Source organism: Diorhabda sublineata, chromosome 8, assembly GCF_026230105.1.
Source record: "Diorhabda sublineata isolate icDioSubl1.1 chromosome 8, icDioSubl1.1, whole genome shotgun sequence".
Lineage (NCBI taxonomy): Eukaryota > Metazoa > Arthropoda > Insecta > Coleoptera > Chrysomelidae > Diorhabda > Diorhabda sublineata.
Window position 1 is genome coordinate 16,729,070 of NC_079481.1, and position 22,873 is coordinate 16,751,942.

At 32.4% G+C, this 22,873-nt stretch overlaps 1 protein-coding gene across 3 annotated transcripts in view; it reads left to right on the forward strand.

The window, feature by feature from the left end:
* LOC130447949 (protein diaphanous) overlaps positions 1-22,873 on the forward strand; it is a 141,138-nt gene that overhangs the window by 13,675 nt on the left and 104,590 nt on the right. Inside the window, exon 1 of one of the 3 annotated variants that reach the window (XM_056785024.1) lies at positions 12,388-12,722. The exons of the other annotated variants lie outside the window; for them this stretch is intronic. Coding sequence (XP_056641002.1) covers positions 12,696-12,722 — 27 coding nt within the window. The 5' untranslated portion in view covers positions 12,388-12,695. Of the gene's footprint in view, positions 1-12,387; positions 12,723-22,873 lie in introns of those variants that run through there. 3 annotated transcript variants of the gene reach the window in all.

The following is a 22,873-nucleotide window of genomic DNA, read 5'->3' on the forward strand; positions in this document are numbered from 1 at the left end:
TATCACCAAGTCTGCGTCGTGTTTTATAGTCAGGATTGCACACGGATCTAACATCCGTTCTTCCTTTGACCTGCGTATACATACTCCTATCTTAGAATCAAAAACAAAAAAAACTTTGGAGAATTTTGGATTTAATCACATTTCACCAATACTTGTCTATAGATTTTTCATTTTTTTTCATCTAAAACCTGCTCATTGCTGTCGAAGCATCATAATTGAATTCTTCGCAAAAAATTGATGGATTTTCTTACAGTTTCATGATAGTTCAAACTTATGTTTCTTAACTGGTTCTTGCCAGCGTCATCTAGCTTTGTTCTTGTCTTTTTGACAGGTCTTTATTCCAATATATATATATATATATATATATATATATATATATATATATATATATATAAATTGTATTTTTTTCTAATATCTTGGGTTCGTAGGTTATTATAATCAAACTTCGATGAAATAACACATTTTTATGTTAGATACGAGGATATATTGAAAAATGCGTAGCCTACTACAGAATCAAACAAAATTTCAATGTCAAAATATTTCATTAATCAACATATTCTCCTCTTAATTGGATACATTTATTACAGCGAACCTGTAACGTCTCCCTTTCAAAAAAAAATGTTTCTTGCTCTGCAAACCAGACCTCTACAGCATTTATTACCTCCTCGTCGGAAGAAAATTTACGACCTATTAAACTTTTTTTCAGTCGAGGTGAGAGATGATAGTTGGACGGAGCCAAATCTGGTGAATAAGGGGGGTTTTCTAGTAATTTTTTGCATGACAACATGAGATTTGTGTGCAGGGGCGTTGTCCTGCAAAAACAAAACAACTTTGGATAGCTTTTCGCGTCTTTTCTCTTCAATTTTTTCCCATATAGTGGTCAGTAATGTCGAATAGTAATCTTCTACCCTTATCCAAAAGATCAATCATGATTAATCCATGGCAATCCTAAAAAACTGAAGCAAGAGCTTTTCCAGCAGATTTTTCGACACGAAACTTCTTAGGTCTTGGAGAACCATTCCATCGATTGTTGCTTTGTTTCTGGATCGTAGAAATGTACCCAAGCCTCATCCATAGTAACAATTCGGTTTAAGAAGTCTACATCGTTTTCAAATCGAACACAGGTCGAATGCGATGCTTCTACCCTTGCTCGCCTTTGGTCAACATTCAAACATTTGGGGACTATAAGATGAACGCGTTCGTATGAAATATTTAGTGCTCAGATATCCATTTTAGCCCAATTCGACGCTCTGATAAAATTTTCAGGGACTGACACAGAAACTGGCCTTCCCGATCGGTCATCATCTTCAATGGAAAATTTACTTCTTTTGAAGCTCGCAGTCCAATTTTTCACTGTCGCATACGAAGGACATTGATCACCAAGGGTATTAAGCATATCTTCGTACATCTGCTTACCTCTTAATCCTTTTTTTGGTAGTTCGTGTATTGAGCTAAGATTTTTGTTTTCTTAGAATCAAATTCATGTTAATTTTTTTCATTTTTGTGTAGAACAGTCGATGCATTTTTGGTGTATTTGTGACCCTTTATTCCGTTCTCCACGTATTGTGTAGTCATTCCTATATAATTTTTAGAACAATTCGACATGGTATGGAATATATATTTGATTTCTTATTGTCTTTAGTTTTGTTTTTTAGTGTAGTGAATAGAGTCTATAACGTGTTGTGTGATCTATAACTTATATTGATGTTGTTTCGATAAAATGTATTTCAATTTTTCTGATAGTAGTTTTGTATAGGGGAGTGCTATATATGTATCTTTTTCTTTTCTTGAATTTATTTATGTAGTTGGATGATGTGCGTTGCCGGTTGATTCTATTAATTTGATTTTCTGTATATTGATTATTCTTCAAAGTATTTTTGAGTTTTTTATTACTTCGCGGTGATATTCTGGAGAAGTTAATTATAATGCTCTATCTGTTAATCCTATAACGACGTTGTTTTTTTGTGATTTGGGATTGCATGAGTTATAATTAAGATATCTTCCAGACCATGTTTCTTTTGTATAATATTAAGTTTTTATTTTATTATTGATTTTAATAAATGTTATGTCTAAGAAATTAATTTTGTTGTTGTTTTCAATTTCTAAAGTGAATTGGATACTTGGGGGTTGAATCTATTAAAGTTATCAAGAAATGTATTACATTTGTTACTAGAGATTACTTCTTCATCCAGTATCTTCTCTTCTACACATTCCATAACAATTTGCGCTAAACTTGAGGAAATTGGAGATCCCATTGTACATCCGTTTAGTTGTTGGAAAAAGTTGTCCTTATTTTGAAAATAATTATTAGTTTGTATAAGCGTAATACCTACAAAAAATTCGTAATTCGCTGTTTCGCTTTAAATATTATCCTCTGATTTTGTCTCAAGGGTAAGTGAATCTCTTGCGGATTTGTGCTTGAAAAGTATGCAACCACAAGGTTCTGCATGGGGTACCACCGTGGCACCGTCTCTTAAATTGAAACTATGATATTCTTAGTTTCATTTATACTGCTTTTTCTTTCATAAATTACTGAATAGCTTTAAATTTGACCATTTATAATTTTATTCAGAGTTTATCTTACATTATAATTTCTTATTTCTCAACCCTTGTGGTTGCATACTTTTCAAGCACAAATCCGCAAGAGATTCACTTACCCTAGAGACACAATCAGAGGAAAATATTTAAATGCGAATTACGAATTTTTTGAAGGTATTACGCTTATACAAACTAATAATTATTTTCAAAATAAGGACAACTTTTTCCAACAACTAAACGGATGTACAATGGGATCTCCAATTTCCTCAAGTCTAGCGCAAATCGTTATGGAATTTGTAGAAGAGAAGATACTGGATGATATGGATATTGAGATACGTTGACGACTGTTTAGAGGTAATATCTAGTAATAAATGTAATACATTTCTTGATAACTTTAATAGATTCAACCCCCAAGTATCCAATTCACTTTAGAAATTGAAAACAACAACAAAATGAATTTCTTAGACATAACACTTAAAATCAATAATAAAATAAAAACTAAATATAATACAAAAGAAACATGGTCTGCAAGATATCTGACCTAAAATCAAGAACATTTAGATGCATTAAAAATAGTAATTTATACAATGTTGACAGTCTTAATCCTAATCCCCAGTACGACAATCCATTATTGGATCTTGGCTGCTTCGATGGCGGCTCTCCACTAATTGTCTATTTCAAAAAGACCGACATCTTCTCTGGCGTAGCCCAATCATTTCAATTTCAGCTTTCATTCATTATGTACTTGATCACGTCTATGTTCTTGTGGAAATTCTTCATTATGACGTATTCACTATTTTTTATTTTCTTCTACTGGACCGACCATTATGTCAGCATTAGTTGTATGAAGTTTTTGTATTTTTGTTGATCTAGGAAGACAGTATGGAACAGTAACATCAGATAAGGTTTCGATGTAAATTAACGGGTTTTGCCACAGCGCATCTGAAAATTCTCAAAATCAAAGGCCAAATTAGGATGCTTGAGTTAAAATTGAAAGCTTATTAGTAATTTAAGCACCACCAACTCAGTTTGCCAATATCTTTTAAGCTCATTTTTACCTTTTAAGAGGTTTATTCCAAGAACGATTATTTTCTACCATATGTATAAATAATATTTTTACCGCGAGTAGACTTTTAAAAATTCTCCTTTTTCTCTACGCTTTTTTCATATCTGAATTATAGGAATAACGGACATTCTTGTCGCCTTTTTATCATTTTAACATTGTTTGTTTTTTGATTATGTTGTTTTATGGTGCTGTAAAATATTAATAACACCAATTTACCACATTTTCATATTCAAGGTAATCCACGTTTTTAATAATCTGCCTTTTATTTTTTCCTGCTCATGGAAAATCCATCTGTTTAGAGACTTGATGCCAGATAGCACTTTTGATTTCATATAGACATTTTTTTATCATGTTTAATGATTCTAATAGTAATCCAACAAAAAAAATAACCGGAAGTGTCCTTTCGGAAGGACAACCCGTAAGCGAGGGATTCCACCTGCTTTGCGGGCTAGTATCAATAGATACCCATTAGGTCAGCTTATGCTAAACCCGCTACACCTATATCTAATGATAATGATAATCTTGGTGTAGTAGAGCTGGTAGATTCATCCGTCGATGTTGATGGTGTTGGAATCACGTCTGGATCTTACACTTTTTCAATGTTTGTTCAAGTAATAAAATCTTATGACAAAATACACAATCTACATTTTCTTCCATGATTATAAACTCTTTTCACTGCAATTTTGCTCCTAAAATTTTCTTTCGAAACCCTACCTTCAACTTTCGGAGTCAAGTCTGTTGAACCCAGTGTCCCAAAAAGACATTTAGAATTTTGACCTTATACTACGTTTGGAGGGATTTTAGGCGGAGTGTTAGACCCTTCGGATAGGTCTGGCCTTTTGAATAATGAATAGTCATTTGAACACTCTGTGTAAATTTCAGCTTTTATAATTTAACGTGAGGGAGCTGAGGTACTGCGCACCTTGATTACCTGATACCTACCGAGGGCACCGTTACTCAAGGTTTGTAACCCCCCAAACATTGTTCCCTACACCAGTGAGAACACGCAAAAAAATTTTCAGCTTTTATACTTTAACGTATGTCTAGCAGGCACTGACCCTCACTCTATGAATGCAACTATCACTACCTGAAGTTGTAAAAGTGAATTCCCTTCACTTACGAGCCTTTCGAATCTAAAGGGAAAAGATACAGAGGGGCGTACTTCCGTAAGGACACCCGCAGCGAAAGTGATAGTGTCCGCCATGGAAAGCAAATCGTTCTACCATCTCCGAAATCGTCGACCATACTTTAGTAGATTCTATTAGTGAAAGAGAGAACCTATTTGCTTTAATTTTATTTTATAAGATAGGAACATTTTGGTGAGGGCGATGTTTTGTTATAGGAATGGCCATGATATAGGAAAAATTTTCAAAAGCAGGGCTGAGATTGGGGTGATTTTTGGGGATAGTTTCTTTTCATGTATCACTCGCCTACTATCGGTCCTTGAGTGGAAAAGATTAAGAATTGAATGAAAAATATGAAATTTTCATGCGACAACGTAACACTAAACTTCGTGCATATCTGGTTTTCCGTCAACGTATCTTTTGAATAACACAACATCAATATCCATATCATCCAGTACCTTCTCTTCTACACATTCCATAACAATTTGCGCTAGACTTGAGGAAATTGGAGATCCCATTGTACATCCGTTTAGTTGTTGGAAAAAGTTGTCTTTATTTTGAAAATAATTATTAGTTTGTATAAGCGTAATACCTACAAAAAATTCGTAATTCGCTGTTTCGCATTTAAATATTATCCTCTGATTTTGTCTCTAGGGTAAGTGAATCTCTTGCGGATTTGTGCTTAAAAAGTATGCAACCACAAGGTTCTGCATGGGGTACCACCGTGGCACCGTCTCTTAAATTGAAACTATGATATTCTTGGTTTCATTTGTGCTGCTTTTTCTTTCTATTAGTGAAAGAGAGAACCTATTTGCTTTAATTTTATTTTATAATATAAGAACATTTTGGTGAGGGCGATGTTTTGTTATAGGAATGGCCATGATACAGGAAAAATTTTTAAAAGCAGGGGTGAGATTGGGGTGATTTTTAGGGATAGTTTCTTTTCATGTATCACTCGCCTACTATCGGTCCTTGAGTGGAAAAGATTAGGAATTGAATGAAAAATATGAATGCGATGAGTTCCTATGACTTTCGACGATCATCATGTGACATACCGTGAGATTGAGGCATACTTAGGCATAAGTTCCACTCGCATACATTCAATATTGCAAGAGAATTTAGCTGTCAAAAAGATTTGTTCTTGTTGGATACCGCTTAATTTGTAAATCGCTCAAAAACGCTCGTGTTGATTGGTGCAAAGAAATGCTAAAAAAATTCAATCGCGTTGTTTCAAAAGACGTCTATAAAATCGTGACAGGCGACTTATCATGGATCTATGCATATGAACTCGAAACAGTCGACTGATTGGTCTTTCAAGACGAGTCAAATCTAACAAAAGTTATTCGTACATGAAGCACTTCGAATTTTGAATGGTACTTCAGCATTTGCTTGCAAGATTTGTGCGAGAAAATCAGGGAAACCAATCGAGAAGACGAATCATTCTCCACCACGACAATGCGAGCTTTCGCACATAAGTTCAAAGAAAATCACCTTTTCTTTATTAATAGCTGGACATATCGCCAACGTTCCATTAGAGCAACGTAGAATGGTCAATTCTGAATGATGCACCAACATTTGTTTGCAAGATTTGTGCGAAAAAATCAGGGAAACCAATCGCAGAAGACGAATAATTCTCCACCACGACAAAGCTAGTTCTCGCATATAAGCTCAAAGAAAAACGCCTTTTCTTTAGGAATAGCTGGACATATCGCAACCGTTATATTAGAGCAACGTAGATTGGTCAATTCTGGATGATGCACCAACATTTGTTTGCAAGATTTGTGCGAAAAAATCAGGGAAACCAATCGCAGAAGATGAATCATTCTCCTCCATGGCAATGCGATGTCTCGCACATAAGTTCAAAGAAAAACGCCTCTTCTTTAGGAATAGTTGGACATATCGCATATAACTTTGATAGAAAAAAAAAAGAAACCCAAAAGATTAACATTTTAAGTTTTGATGTTGAAATAAAGAGTGGTGCGTTATTTTTGACCATGAGTTTAGTTATACAGTTATATGTGTTTTTAAACAACGCTATGTTCATAAATGATAGTTTTAATGTAAAAACTAACCACCTTCTTCCAAATCCAAATCGGAATTAGAAGATGAATCTATCTTCTTTTCACACAGAACCTGAAACTTTCTCTTTAAATTTAGTCAATTCTGTAAATTTTTTTAACCACTTGGATGCAGGCAATTTTTCCAAAAGTCTCGAGTGGTAACCTGCATTATTCATTCATATTATACAGTTCTGAGGAAGAAGATCTATCATTTGTTCGAACTATTCTTTAAAGACATCAGCGTATATGTCTTCATATTAGTCATGGGTACGAGTAGATTAAAAAAATTAGCTAAGAAAACCGTTGCGTACTTCTGTACATCAGTTTGTGTCCTTCTGTCAATTTCCCAACATCCAGCGTACTGCTAACACATCACTCCAAATGTCGTCTGACTAAGAAAAACACATTTTTTTGCCAAAACTCGATTTTATTCATTAATGTAATCTCTCTCAAGATCAATATAATAATTCCAACGCTTCTCTAACTTTTTAATGTCGTTCTTGTAGAAGGATTTGTATTTTTCCACAAAATAGGCTTCAGTTTTAACAATTTCTTCTTCATTTGAGCTGAATTTCTTACCGGCTGGCATTTTTTTGATATCAGCGAAAGGCTAGTAGTCACTCGGAGCCAAATCTGAACTATAAGTTGGATGAGGGAAGCAATTCGAAGTGTAATTTGTTCAATTTAATCAAAGTTTCCAACAACTTGTGAATCGGTGCATTGTTTTGGTGAAACAGTGGTTTTTTTCTTCGACATATGAGGTCGTTTTTCCTTAATTTTTGCATTCCAACGATCTAACAACTCTATGTAATCTTCGATATTGATTGTCTCTCCCTTTTGGAGATAATCGATGAACAATATTCCATGCGCATCCCCAAATACTCACCATAACCTTCCCAGCTGACTGTTGTGCCATTGGACACTTCGGACATGGTTTACCGGCTGCAGTCCACTCAGATGATGATCGTTTTGAGTCCGAAGTGAAGTGATGGATCCATGTTTTATCCATTGTCACATATCGACATAAAAAATCTGATTTATTACGTGTAAACATGGCTGAACACTGTTCTGAATCATGAACACACTTTGTTTTTGATCGACTGTGAGTAAACGTGGCATCCACTTTCAAAGAATCTTTCTAATGGTCAAATGTTTATGCATAACTATAAACAAATTATAATTACACTGCCTTCTGATATCTTTACGGCCTTAGCTGCCTCACGTAATTTTAATTCACGATTAATTATAACCAATTTGTGAACTTTTTTGATGTTTTCTGGAGTAACCTCTTCAATTGGACGACCAGAACGTTCACCATCATCGGTGTCGATACGACTACATTTAAATTTAGCAAATGGTTCTTTGCTATGGAGCAGAGTCCGAAAAACACTTTTGAAGCCATTGTAGAGCTTGTATAATATTTTTTTCATCAAGTAGCAATGATAAATTAACACACGAAATTGTTTTGAATATAAAAAAAGTAGCTTCACTTGAATGGCTGACTAATCGAAATATCATGAAATTTCACAGTCTTTAGAAAGTTGGTACTTCATTAAAATCATATGGATTTGACAATGGCAACGTCATCTGTGTGTCAGTCACAAGCCTTATTCAGTGATGAAAAACTAATTCTTCTGGCATCAACACATTTACAAAAATGTTTATCTGTAAATGATTTATACAAATTTTATGTTGATGTTTCTCCATTAACTTCTGTAGGCGTTTACGCGGCTCTTCCAAATTTTTCATAATCTCTCTGCAACTTGCAACTAATCTAAACTGTAAAAATACACAACTATGTAATAAATTAGGCTGGCCATACGTCCCGTTGTGAACGGGCTATTAGGGTTGTCCCATCGGTTTACGAAAAGTCCGGTTTTTTTGTCAGTAATACAAAAATTTGAATTATTTAAGTTTTATTCAGTCCCTTGATAATTTCTTATTACTCATTCGGTAAAGATGTAGATTCACTTCTGTATTTTCCCCGATAAATAACATTTGGTCATCTGAAAAATCTCGTCTACAGATCTAAACGGTAAGTTCCATGGTCCGAGTGAACTTCGACGATTCTTGTGATGAGTTTTTCGAAATGCTCATAAAAAACAAAAGTGTATTGGAAAAAAATAAACAGTTCACAGAAGTACTTTGGAACAAAGAAAAAGAAACTACACAACAATCAGCAAATTCAAGTGATAATGTTGATTTAACTGCCACTGGTATACATGACTATTTAATTGAACAAAATTTGTTTTATTTTAGGAAAAAAATTTTGTAACAGGATGTATTGAAGTTTTGTAAATACCCTGTTTTGTATTTTGTTTCAATAATTTCATAAACATAATGAGTGTTTTGCATAAACATGCTTAACTATAAAACATTTTTATTTAGTTTTGGGTTAGGCCAGTAATAAACATCCTAAAAATATTTTACACTTTTTGATGTTTTAAAGGCTTTAAAATTTAAAAGTAAAATAAATTTTGGAATGTCCAGCATATTTGATATTGTTCTTTCCTGTATCCTACTCCTCAAACGCAAAAATAATATGACTGTCCCGTTTATGAACAAAGTTTTCATGGCCAGCTTATACTAAATGGAAAACCTACGATCGTATTTTGAGATTAGAAATTATTATTATTAGCATGTTTCATATTATAGCCTCCCATGATAATTTTGAAAAGAAAGAAAATTAATTTAAACATCATTTATTTATGAATGTAATACCTAGTAATACATAACGGTAATAATAGTAATATAAATCGCATAAATATGTTGTTCCAAATGGCAGCAATTTTTACCGCCTCTTCATGTGCAATTTTAAAAGCCTTTGCTGCTGTTGACATCCAAAAAGACGACAGATTTGGTTTACTCTCAAATTGAATTCAGTATTAGATCGAAGTCCAAGAATTGCTTCTGCCAAAGCTGAAGGTTCTTCAGGTATCATAGCAATTTCACATTTAAGGATGATTCACATTATCAGACATGCAACGGCAAGAACCGACAAAGACACGACAAACCATTCTTTTATATAAATAAATATTGATGTACACACTAACCGACAACGACGCGGCAACGACACGTAAAGGCAGCGACGAAGCGGACCGATGTTCTTGGCAAGAATGTTTTTCGTGTCTGTGCCTGTACGTGACACGTACTTGCTTGATAGTGTGAACAGTTAATTTGGATTTTTGCGATACTTCAATGAAGTTTGAGGATTTGTATTTATATAACAAAATGGATAATAAAAAAAAGTTTTTCTCTTTTCTCTATTTAAGTCGATAGATACTTTATCTAGCAAATAATAAAATTGATACTTTGACATTCGGAAATATTGGAAAAATTTTCTTTCGTCGTCTACCAGTTCTTTATATAAAGTATGATATTCTCCTTCAGTTTTACGTTTTTGTAACATTTTATGCACCCATAATCGTTTTTGTTTCTTCTTTACGGCTTCATCTTCATTAAGCAATACATCCATTGTAGCTGGATCTTTATTGGTAAAATTTCTAAACACACGAGCGTTGCTCACTTTGTAACACTACGTTTCTAATTTTGTTTAGCAAAAACTAATTTATCACAAACAACCCGTTGAGATGTCGAATACCTAGCGTATAATGTAAATTGCTGCCGCAACTATCGGGTCTTTGTCGGTCCTTGCCTTGTCGTTGCATGTCTGATAATGTGAATCATCCTTTAAAAGATCTACAATCCAACTAAATGTACGTGTATGAAGATCTGGAAAGTAATCTGAGAACCGCTTTCTGAGTTTGATAAGATGTCTTACAATTGTATCCTTGATGTCAGCAAAAGTAATATTTTCGCAATCTTCCAAAAACAAAGTCAACCTTGAAAAAGAAGCTATCTTGTTCTGTTCTACTTTCTGTTTCCAATATTGCAGCTTTAATCCAAACGCTTACAGTATTTTTCTCGCTGAAATGATATTAATATTCTTACCTTGCAATTCTTTGTTTAATATATTCATACTCTCAAAAATGTTCGCTAAATATGCGAGATATGCAACCCAGGTAGTTTTTAAACTTATCTGCGAGAATATTTTTTTGATCAACCATAAAAATTCCGACTTTCGAGAGTCCACACTCGATTTAGTACATTTTCACGAGGGAGCCACCTTTCTCACATAATTCACGAAATAGCCGCGTGTCCCTTGGTAAAATTTACAATCTTGATGACATCATGCATGAAAGCTTCCAGTGTAGGTTCTAAATATTTGACCATAAGGGCCTGGCGATGGATCATACAGTGAGTAACTACAATATTTGGGTTATTTTTTTTACGCAAGCCGAAAAACCATTAATATGATCCACACAACTGGAGCTCCATCCAGAGATACAGAAATACAGTTTTCCCATTCTAAACTTTGCGCAATGAAGTATTAATTTACTTTATTGTAGACATCAATTCCACGAGATCTCAACTCGAGAGTTGAACAAAAAAGCAATTCCTCTTCAAAATTATCTGCACCTTTGTTGCGAACATATATCATTAGCTGTAAATTGCCACTAAAATCAGTTGTCTCATCAAGCCGAATAGCAAAAAATTTACCCTGTTTTAATGCGAAAATAACCTGTTCTTTCACATTTTCTGCTAATATAGAAATTCGTTTTATCACAATTCTCGCAGATAAGGGCACTGAATTCAGTTTCTTCGCTTCTTTCTGACCACACATAATCTCTGCCATTTTTACAGCAGCTGGTTTAACCAAATCTTCACCAATAGAGTATGGTTTCTTATTTCGAACAATCAACTAAGCTACTTCAAAGCTAGCCCTTGATGTTGAACGCTGATCAAATGTACCAAACAAGTTGCTATCCAATCTTTGTCTTTTAATAAATATTTCTAAATTTGCAAAGTATTCTCATGGTTTGAAAGATAGGTGTGAATGCAAATTATCTAAATATTTCTTCAATTGACTTTTTTTGAAAGATTCTGAGTCAGTACCTTCATACATACTGTGGTTTCATTGTACCATTGTCTCCTATTTGTGTAAAACCGTAATTAAGGAATTCGTCTTGGTATGTTCTTTTCTATTTGCTGCCATCTGAAGGGAGACAGAAAATAATAGTTGTATAATACTTGAATTAAATTTTCAAATTGCGGCTTACCTTGATCGATATATCGATGATTAATGATAAAATGGTGGTCTTGTCAGCAACTAACTAGTAAAAACTCGCTCTCTGACTAGTTAATATATTTGTATCTTGACGGCATGGCACGGACTGAGCAGGTAGTCGGGCTGTGCTTTACTGCGCAAAAATATAACTCGAGAACACTCTAGTGGTGGGAAGTGAGATGGCGTGGCCTGCATATGTCGCTAAATTGATTAAGTTGAAAAAAATACTAACAGGTTTATAAAATAGCAAATAAAAAATATGTACATTTTACACATAAAAGTTTCATTTTTACCACCAAAAATTTCATTTTTACCCCATTTGGGGTAATTTACCCCGGTTCCCCGACCGCTGAGAAAGAAAACACCTTGCATCGTACCATCGTAAAAATAATTGCACACGCCTATGTTGATGACATCATACAAATTAATAACAGCAACGATTTCATTATCATTCTCTTCTTTCGACAACATTAGTTGGTTATTGCGTTGTGTTTATGGTAGGTTAAATTTAAAACCAATACTATTTTGAAATAACTAGTTTTGTTTATGTTGAAAAACAGTCCACTTCACAGCCGGGTAAACGCGCACGAGTATTCAATGAATTTGGTATAAATCGTTACGGTTTATTTTTGAGTTTTTCACAGTTTGAAAATCATTTTTAAATAAATCGTCTGACATCATTAACATTCTGTTGAGTGGGGGATTAGCACGCGTGATTTTTTGAGTGAAAGTTATTGTAGTGATCTTGTGATAATATTTATGTGATATTTATTTTGTTTATGGTCAAATTCAACATGTATGGATATGTATGTATTAACTACTATTTTTATTAATTGAGTTTCTCTTCAATTTAAATTTATTTGGTAACCTTAGAAATGTCAGATGACCCAATTTTACATTTTTTTATAAGTATACAACTTCAATATTATTTTTTTTATTATAATAATGTTATGCGATTCTTTATATATATCAGGGTTTTGTTGAATAAAAATTGATTAGGAGTACCTAGATATAAAGATTAGAACTTATGATTTGGACGGTTGTTTTTATCATTTATGATTGATAATTAAGAGCTAGCAAGAAAGCAATTAGTTAATAATATTATGACAAAAACGATAATTATCTAGTAATTTCATTGTACTTCAATGTATTTTGATTTCATGATCATCTGGGATCGGAAAAAATGCACCTTATATATAAATTTTGTTTTACAAAAAAATTAACAGTTTTATCGACTTTTTTTATGAATCGTTAAAGAACGATCTTATTTACTGAGTAAAATGAGGGAATTACAAAGTGTTTATTAACACTGTAGTCGTTCCGAATATTTACTCTATGAATAATGATTATATTGTTAGTCTCTGCCATTTTTTGATACTTTTTCAATAATTTTTCATAAATCTTAAAGATATAAGAAACTGTTTATGTGGTGTAACTATAGCAACTATTAATTATTACGATCATTATGTATTATCTGGAAAAACAATTAAAGAAATCGAGCAAAATACGTCTATTCAACATGTAGAATGTTATTAGACCGGGATCCCTCGCCCTTTTTCGTAAGTGATTACTAACAAGCTAATTTTTCGTCAGTAGCTTCATTTTGACGAGACGCCCAACATTAGCTAGTACAAAAATTTCGTAAGTGGTAGCTAACAGGGGTAATGAGAACATAATTTGTTGATTTAGTGGTTATCAAAAATTCATTACTAACTGGTTTTTTTATTTATAATTCTTATAATAATAATCTAAATTAGCCGAAAAAATATTTGTCCTACAAAATGCTAGGTTTGATCAACGAGGTCCCATTTTTGCAACATGTACTATTTACGAGGTCATGAAAAATTATTACTAACCAGCTGATTGTTTTTTTGTTGTGGGCGTTAAATTATATAATTTAACGCCCACATTGTCCTACACATTACGTGGAACGTTTTTCTAGTCCTAGACTCCTAAGTTGTCCATACCACAGGACCATTTTTTTTATTAGTAACTGTAGGACAAAAGTATCACGTACATTAGTGTGTTTTTTATCCGAATAAAACAATGTCCTACAAAAAAACTGGTATGCATCCGTAGTCCTACAATAATCGTAATTTTCCTTTTTCCTATGTGCAACATGAGGTAAAGTGAAAATATATTTATTGAAATAAATCAACTTTATTATGTAACATACATGAAAAAGTAGATATTTTTATATAAAAAAGTAATTAATTTTCATCTGACTCATCAGAAAAACATTCATCCTCACTACTGGCATCACTCTCCTCATCTTCATCAGTATCTTCAGCGTATGTAATAAATAAAATCCATCAATTAAGTGAATGTCTGCTTCTGGAGGATTTTCAATTTCGGTTTGATATTCTAGTAATTCATTAATAATCACAGATTTAGGGGTCTTGCATATCGATCCATTAGTATGACAGAGTGAAAAAGGAACAGGAGCTAGAGGATAACTTAATGCTTTTTCTATATCAATTTTATTTTCTACTGATGCATAAAGTAAACGGCCAAAAACATCTCTTTGCATTTTAATTTCTTTGACTTTTCCATTAATTTTGACTTTTTTCGTATTCTTGTAATCAAAATTAATAATTTTATTTTTACTAATGGCTCCATCAAACCTATCTGGTGTTATCCGAGTCTCAGTAATGAAATTCTGATGCTGTTTTTCACCCTCTATTTCAACTGATGATAAAAATTGATATATTTCATCGCTAACGGACTGACCTTTCGATATATTGTAAAGATAATTCGCATCGCGCGCATGCGTACTAATATAACTAAACTCCAATAGAAAAATGTACAGAATGAATAGATTTTTATTGTTATGAATTTCAAATTCCATTGGAGGATCAGCAAAATATACCATGCAATTTGTAGGACAATGTGGGCGTTAAATTATATAATTATTAACTAACCAACAAAAAAAAAATCAGCTGGTTAGTAATAATTTTTCATGACCTCGTAAATAGTACATGTTGCAAAAATGGGACCCCGTTGATCAAACCTAGCATTTTGTAGGACAAATATTTTTTCGGCTACTTTAGATTATTATTATAAGAATTATAAATTAAAAAACCAGTTAGTAATAAATTTTTGATAACCACTAAATCAACAAATTATGTCCTCATTACCCCTGTTAGCCACCACTTACGAAATTTTTGTACTAGCTAATGTTGGGCGTCTCGTCAAAATGAAGCTACTGACGAAAAATTAGCTTGTTAGTAATCACTTACGAAAAAGGGCGAGGGATCCCGGTCTATATGTAGTGGTTTTACATTTTTAAAACACTTGTTGATTTAGTTAACGGCAAATTACACTAGTCGACAAAATTTTCGTAACACAGGCAAGACCTTTATTTTTAAAATGGAAAAATCCCTTCAATAATAGAAAAAATATTTATTAACCCCTAACACGTAACACTTTTTAATAGCTCATTTATCCCTGTTTATATTAGCAGGTTTTATAATTTTATAAAGGGGCGGTTAATATCGGTAAATTTTATGGCCATAAAAATACCTTAACTATATTATTCAGAATAATAAACATAAAAATAACATTAAAAATTAGTATTCTGTTGAGTTTCATAGTATTTCTCTGTTCATATGCAAAAAGTGATTATAAAGACGAAAATTTCGAGTCAAACGCGCCGCAGTTGCAAAACTTCTGACAAATTTTGTTATAATTGTGGAGAATTTATGGTGAAATCTCAAGCCAGACCATTTTCCGAAAATGTGAGAAAAGCCTATTTCAAATATTTTGGTACTTTAATTGGAGACCAAAATAAACAGATGAATGGGAAAAAATGCCTTTTGCAATTCCAATAGTATGGCGGGAACCTACTAACCATTTTGACGACTGCTATTTTTGTTTAACAAAGACTGAAGGTTATTCTAAGAAAGGAAAGCACAAGATCGAGTATCCAAATTTGCCGTCTGGTATACGACCTGTTCCCCATAACGAAGATTTAACAATAGAGGATAGTGGAGAGTGCCGAAAACCGGACCCCTGTTTGGTTTTTGATTTAAAAAAAATGAAAATAGTAACAAATTATGTTTTAAAATCATCTAATATTTACTTTGTAATGTTAAGCATCATTTAACTTTTACATTAAAAAAATCCGATTCAACATTAGTATAATAAAAATGATTTTATTAAAAATTATACTTTTTCAATTTGTGATATGGTTGCCGAAACCATACCCCTTGTCAAAATAAAAATAAAAAAATTTAAAAAACGCATATGTACACTTCTTTTTCAGCACCAGCAACAAGAGGAGGTCCGGTTTAACGCGACCAAAGCCATAAGTTTGTTAACTCTATTAATGTTGAACCAAATATCTAAATGGAACGTTTTGATGATAAACAATAAACTTAAAACTTGCCATTTTAGAATATATATAGATATAGCAGCTTACCTGAAAATATCTGGGAAAAATAACGAAAACTGTAGCACTGCTCAAAAACTTTTTTCACTATCAAAATATGTAATGGTGAACATGTGAAGTGGGCTATGTGTGCGCTCCACTACAAAGTGGTAGATGCCTAAACTACTGTTTACAGTTGAATAGGACAAAGTTCAGGAGCATGCAGTATCAGAAGACCAGGGGTCCGGTTTAAGGTACTTTCCTCTAACGATTGCGCCTTTAGATCCGCAAAATATTGTTCTAGAAGGTACTGGAGACAACGTATCATCAGGAAGCTCCGAAGAACAATGCACCGACCCTATTTTTACTCCAAGTACCAGTTCCAAAGAAATGCTACATTTTCTGTATTCTACAGTATAGAAAATTCGTTGTGTGCGTGTACGGATATTGATGGACAAATGATTTTCGGGAATGATAAGATACGTTCTCCATAACAATGATTAAATTAGGCGGATTGTTTGGTAGGAGCTGATCTATGAACCTTTTTTTTTTCTGTTGAGGAAGGAGAATTTGTAGAACAGCTTATAGAATAATCAACCCAGCCTTATTTAATAATGTGATGTACAAGCAATACCGGATAGAAAATGTTTTGGTTAACGGAATTAACGGTGTAAATATATAAGGAAATCCTAAAAGTGATTAACTATTTTACAGTTGAATACTTTTAAGTAGCTCGATAACTATTTACCGAATCATGTTTATCCTATCTGAAAGAGGTGGTGGTTTCGACATAGAATAGAATTTATGAAATATATTTCCACGACTTAGTGTCAATTATAAATCGTCTCCTGAAAACTCACTTTCTTATAGACACTTTAATTAAATACAACTTTTACAAAAAAATCAAAAGTATACAAAATTATATATATATATATATATATATATATATATATATATATATATATATATATATATATATAACAAAACTAAAATTCATAGTCATACTGATTTTGGTTTGGTCAATTTATATAAAAAATATTGATTACTCGACATCGAATATTCTTTTGAAAGTTTTGTCTATCTATAGTTCTTTCATTTTGCCTCATTACCAAACTCAGCATTAGCTATCATTTGTTTAGTCTAACATGCTTCAAAAGAGGTAAATTTTCCATTGAAGATAATGACCGATCAGGTAGGCCAGTTTCTGTGTCAGCCCCATCCAGAATCAAATCAACAATCGATGGAATGGTGACACTCTGGTTCTCTAAGACCTAAGAAGTTTCGTGTCCAAAAATCTGCTGATGATTGATTTTTTGGATAAAGGTAGAACAATAACTGTAGATTACTATTCGACCATTACTGATCTCTCTACGGGAAAAAATAAAAAGAAAAGACTCGAAAAGCTATCCAATGTTATTTTGTTTTTACAGGACAACGCCCCTGCACACAAATCTTATGTTGCCATGCAAAAAATTCGTGATTTAGGGTTTGAATTACTAGAACACTACCCTTATTCACCAGATTTGGCTCCGTCCGACTATCATCTCTTTCCTCAAATGAAAAATAGTTTAGAAGGTCGTAAATTTTCTTCTAACGAGGAGGTAATAAAAGCTGTGGAGGTCTGGTTTGCAGAGCAAGATGAAACATTTTTTTAAAGGTCTACAGACGTTGCAGGTTCGCTGTAATAAATGTATCCAATTAACAGGAGAATATGTTGAGTAATAAAATATTTTGGCATTGAAATTTTGTTTAGTTCTATAACAGGCTAAGAATTTTTCAAAACATCCTCGTATTTCAATATAACTTTATATGAGGCATAATATGCATAAAGTTTTTTAATTATTTCACATTTTGGAAATTTTTGGGCACATGCAGTCGTTCACTAAAAAAATCATATTTCTGAGTTTAAGTGACGCAGGTCTAATATTTTTGGGATTTGGACAAATAAAACTTACAGCTTCCAGAATCTGTGAAAATCTCGACAAAAATTTATATAGGGTGTTCAGAAAACGGTACCGATTTTCGGTGGTGCAGCCACATAGGATTCCACAATTTCCTTTACATCTGCAAAAAATTAATTTCATATGCTCCGGGGGTGCTGGATGCTTGGAATTGGCATCCACTTGTTTGTTTGCTTCTTCCAGCCCCAATCTTCACGACTTTGATATCTCCCAACCCACGACTGGACCTGGTGATATACTTGAAGACTGTGAAAACGAGCTACATCTTAGTTTGGAGGCAGTGGTGATAAGCTAAATGAATTTTTAGTCACAGTTTTGGCAAATTTTTTATACCGCAAGGTATCCAGTGAATCTTCTTTATTACCGCCATATAATGCTTTGAAAAAACGTTCACCAACAAGAACCAACAAAGATGGATCAACTTTTTCAGACAAAAAGAGCGCGGTACCACCAGATAACACTGTAGTTGCCCCATGTTATAGACTGCTGATGTATCGCAACCTGAGAAAGCATGGAGAACCAACAAATTCTGTGCTATTAGATCTCCATACATGAAACTTGAAGGATTATATAACTGATCTGATGCACGACCTTTAGAAGGTTTTGGATCGTTCTCTACCTACTGCAAAAAGCAACACGAGAATGTCAATGTCCTCTGCCACATAATCACAAGATTCAGATATAATAAGCGCAGAAGAGACGATGAGTGAATCTGCATGTGATACAGCTTGGTCGACATGAAAACCCGCCTCTCAAAAAGCAGTTTTGAGAAGATTTATTAAGTTCGATTTGTTTTTTTCATTCCCAAGAAATTTTTCTTGTGATAGTGGTTTTATCAAACTTAATTTTTGTAGATTGATGTTTTTCTCACTTCAGTGTCCCCGAGAGGTTTTTTACAAATAAAGCAATCACTCATGATGAACAGTTGAAAAAAATCGAGATGATTATCGAACAATTAGAAATTCTGCCCACAAAACTTTTATTTAACTTGTATTTAATACTTTCAGAAATGTTTAATACGTCTACATGTAGGAAAATATGTAGCACAACTGAGAGAATAGACTTAGAAAGAAGAAACAACTGAGCCTCCAAGGGCAAATTATAATAATATTAACGATAAGAAAAGAAAAATAAAAAAAAACTGAAATGATAACAAATATTTTGTTTTTGGCACAATGTGGTGAGCACTTTTGGAGCGCTCTATTAGCCACAAGAATCAGTGGAATTCAAAAAATCCACATATAAAATTAAACCTAAAAGAACGGTCTAAGAAATTGCTCTGAGGTAATTTTATTGCAAAATCAAAAAATAAAAAGTTATTGAGCTAAAAAAGAAATTGTTGACAAAATTTTTGCACTTGCTCATAACTTTTTAAATTCGCGGTTAATGGTAAAAAGTGTCATAGACAAAATTGTAGTCAAAGCGATTTGCCGCAATTTATGTATTTAGGAAGTTTTTGTAGGGACAATAGTTCGCGAGATATCGTCAAAAATAGTTTTTCACCCCGTAAATTAATATGGCGACCGGGGGTCAAGGGATGAAACCCCACAAACTTGAGATTAAGCTTTCCTTGACCCACATAGGTAAAATAAAATTCCGTTCTCAGAAAAACGCAAAGTAAGGTTACTAAAATTATAACATTTCTATGGACTATTTATTGATTTATATTATCTTTAGATCAATTGATATAGCTGTGAATATTACATGACATAATAATGTTTTTATTAGATTTCATTGTTTTATTATTAATTTTGTATAAAAGTTTCATCTACTATAACTGTAATATTATTTCCATCATTGGAACATATTGAAACAAAACTTTCAAAATTTTGTTTTGGATAATTCGTTTCTCATATTGGCGACAAATAACAGAAATAAGACAAAAAGAATGCGGGGTAATTATTTAGTTTAGGTTGCATACGGCCTATTTCGTTGAAATTTTAGTATGTTATACAGTTTTTTATGCTTAAAAAGAAGAAATTATTCGGAAAATTATTTCTTCACATACTTTTTAGATAGGTTAGGTTAGGTTACTCAAAACATTGAGCAACTTGGGGAGATATTCGAGATAGCATACCTCGTTATGGAAAAACTAGATCTCATTATCGTCAGTATTTTGGGGAATTTCTATTTAAAATACATTATTCATATTCAAATAGAATGGCAGCATTTATTGAAGAAATGTTACGAACGTATTCAATAGAAATTAATGATTATTTGTACGTGTAAATAAATGATTATTGTTTGAAATTGATTTGTGTCATTACATTAGTGGTAACTAATTATATTTAATGTTGAAGAGGATTGGGGCGGAGAAGGGGGTGTTGAAAGATATTTTAAATTTTTAACATATATATATATATATATATATATATATATATATATATATATATATATATATATATATATATATATATCTTCTTTTTCAGCATAAAAAACTGTAACATACTAAAATTTCAAGTAAATCGGGTGTATGCAACCTAAAACCTAAACTAAATAATTACCAAAAGCATTATATACTTCGACATCTATAAATTACTGAAATAATTGCTGTTAGTTTATTAGAAATGTGCTCGACCAGTTTAAATTATTATCGAATATTTACCACTTTGTATATATTGTATTTATTTTTCTGTTTAGAAACTACATTATTTGTTTTCTTGGTAGTTTACATAAAATATTTAGTCAGCATTGATCAACAACCTAGAATTTTTTCTTCTATAGACTAAAACTGTAGCGTCAAAAATGTATAATATCTAAGACATTCCAAGTCGTAGGTCTAATAAATAAAGTAAATATAAAAAGGTTCTGGTAAAATATTTTAGGGCATTCCAAACTCTTCATCAAAATATTTTGACTTAAATAAGTCGAAACGATTTTAAAATAGAAGAGACATAAAATCAAGAACATTTAGAAGCATAAAATAATAATAAATAGAGAATGTCTGTATTTATAGATAGCTATTCTTATAGGGTATGTAAAGATGTGCGTAACAACCAAATATCGAATTTTTATTTCTTACTAATCAAAAGATATTGGAAAGTAACAAATTTATGAAAAACAAGCAATTAAAGAATTGAATTTAATTAGTTTAGACATTAATTCACCAGTTTTGAACATTTTTAATGTCTTAGGCGACATAATCTATTTATTTGTTATTTGCGCAATTACATCCTCCAAATTGATCGTTTTGGTCTTAAAATTTTGCTAAATAGAAATTTCTGGAATCGTTGGTGATATTTATATTGAGAGAGAAATAAGTCTAAAGGATTGAGATCTGCAAATCTTTTTGGCCACTCAATTAGTCTCCTATACAGGTTGTCCCACGATGAGTTAAAACTATCTGTATAGTGCAAAATACTTATAGTAAAATCATGAATCCGGTTGAAATAAGGGTTGAAAAATTATAAGTATTATAAAAAAGCATTAAATAACTTTTATTCAAACCTTAGAACTATTTCTCTACTCATTAAATGCTTGTATTTACAGTTTTATTGATTTTTTGCAATAAGGGGTAGTTTTTACCCCTAAGAGTAATGAGCACATATCGGCATAGGGTAGATTTTTAATGTGGGGGTAAGTCAATTAGTTAATTCAAAATTTTCATACAAATCGATGCAGGTTCATGGAAACCGGAGGTAATACCGAAAAGTTGTTAAAACTTGAACATGTAGGATCTAAAATAATAAAATGTCATATCTCGTAGGGTACGGCCGGTATTATGGTGGTATCTACACTGTTGTCAGATCTTTCCTTTTTCCGAAAAAATAATGAACTTTGTTATTTCAAATGGATCAACTTATATATTTTGTATTTTTAGAAAAACTGATTATTTTTTATGTAATATTCTCTATACCTAAATGCCATAATTTCGAAGTTATAGATAAATTTTCAGTATTTAGACCAAAGTTATAAAAAATCTTGTACATTTAGATGGCTACGATTGAATAAACTCGTTTAATTTAAATATTCTTTAATAATTTATGTACTTATATGAATTTCGTAACAAGGTCTAGTGTCAGTAAGTTAATAATAGATATTTACGATATAAGTGTTTTAAAGATTCATATAGGATATTTGATAACCCATTGAATATCGTAATATGAATTTACGATACGAATATAGTACATTATTTTACGTACTACCAATAATGTTAATTATTTACTCAAAATTTGTCAATATTTCTGAAATTAATGATATTAGAATGTAACAAGCAAGCGTTGCGCTCATTGTTGATTTATTTTGCGAACTCTCAATTTTGACGTGTTCACTTCAGTTTGGTATAATTGTATCGACACGAGTTCCGACTTGGATTCTGATATAGAACTTGCTGCAGATAACGCAATACAAACCCGCTAAATCCCGCAATAGATACGAAAAAGAATATAAGCGATTCGAAGAATTTTTTAATCATGAGTTCATTCCACTAGTGCGGTAAAGTACCTCATTACGAAACTCATATTAGTATCGTAATTTCTGATATTACATATTGGTAGTAGGTAAAAAGTTTAACAAAACTGGTACAGTAAAATATTTACCCAAATCATGGCGTAGAAAAACTGCATCAACCTGAAAACAAATTTTTGAATGTTTGTGTCAGGTTAGAAGTAGATCCACATTTGTGAAG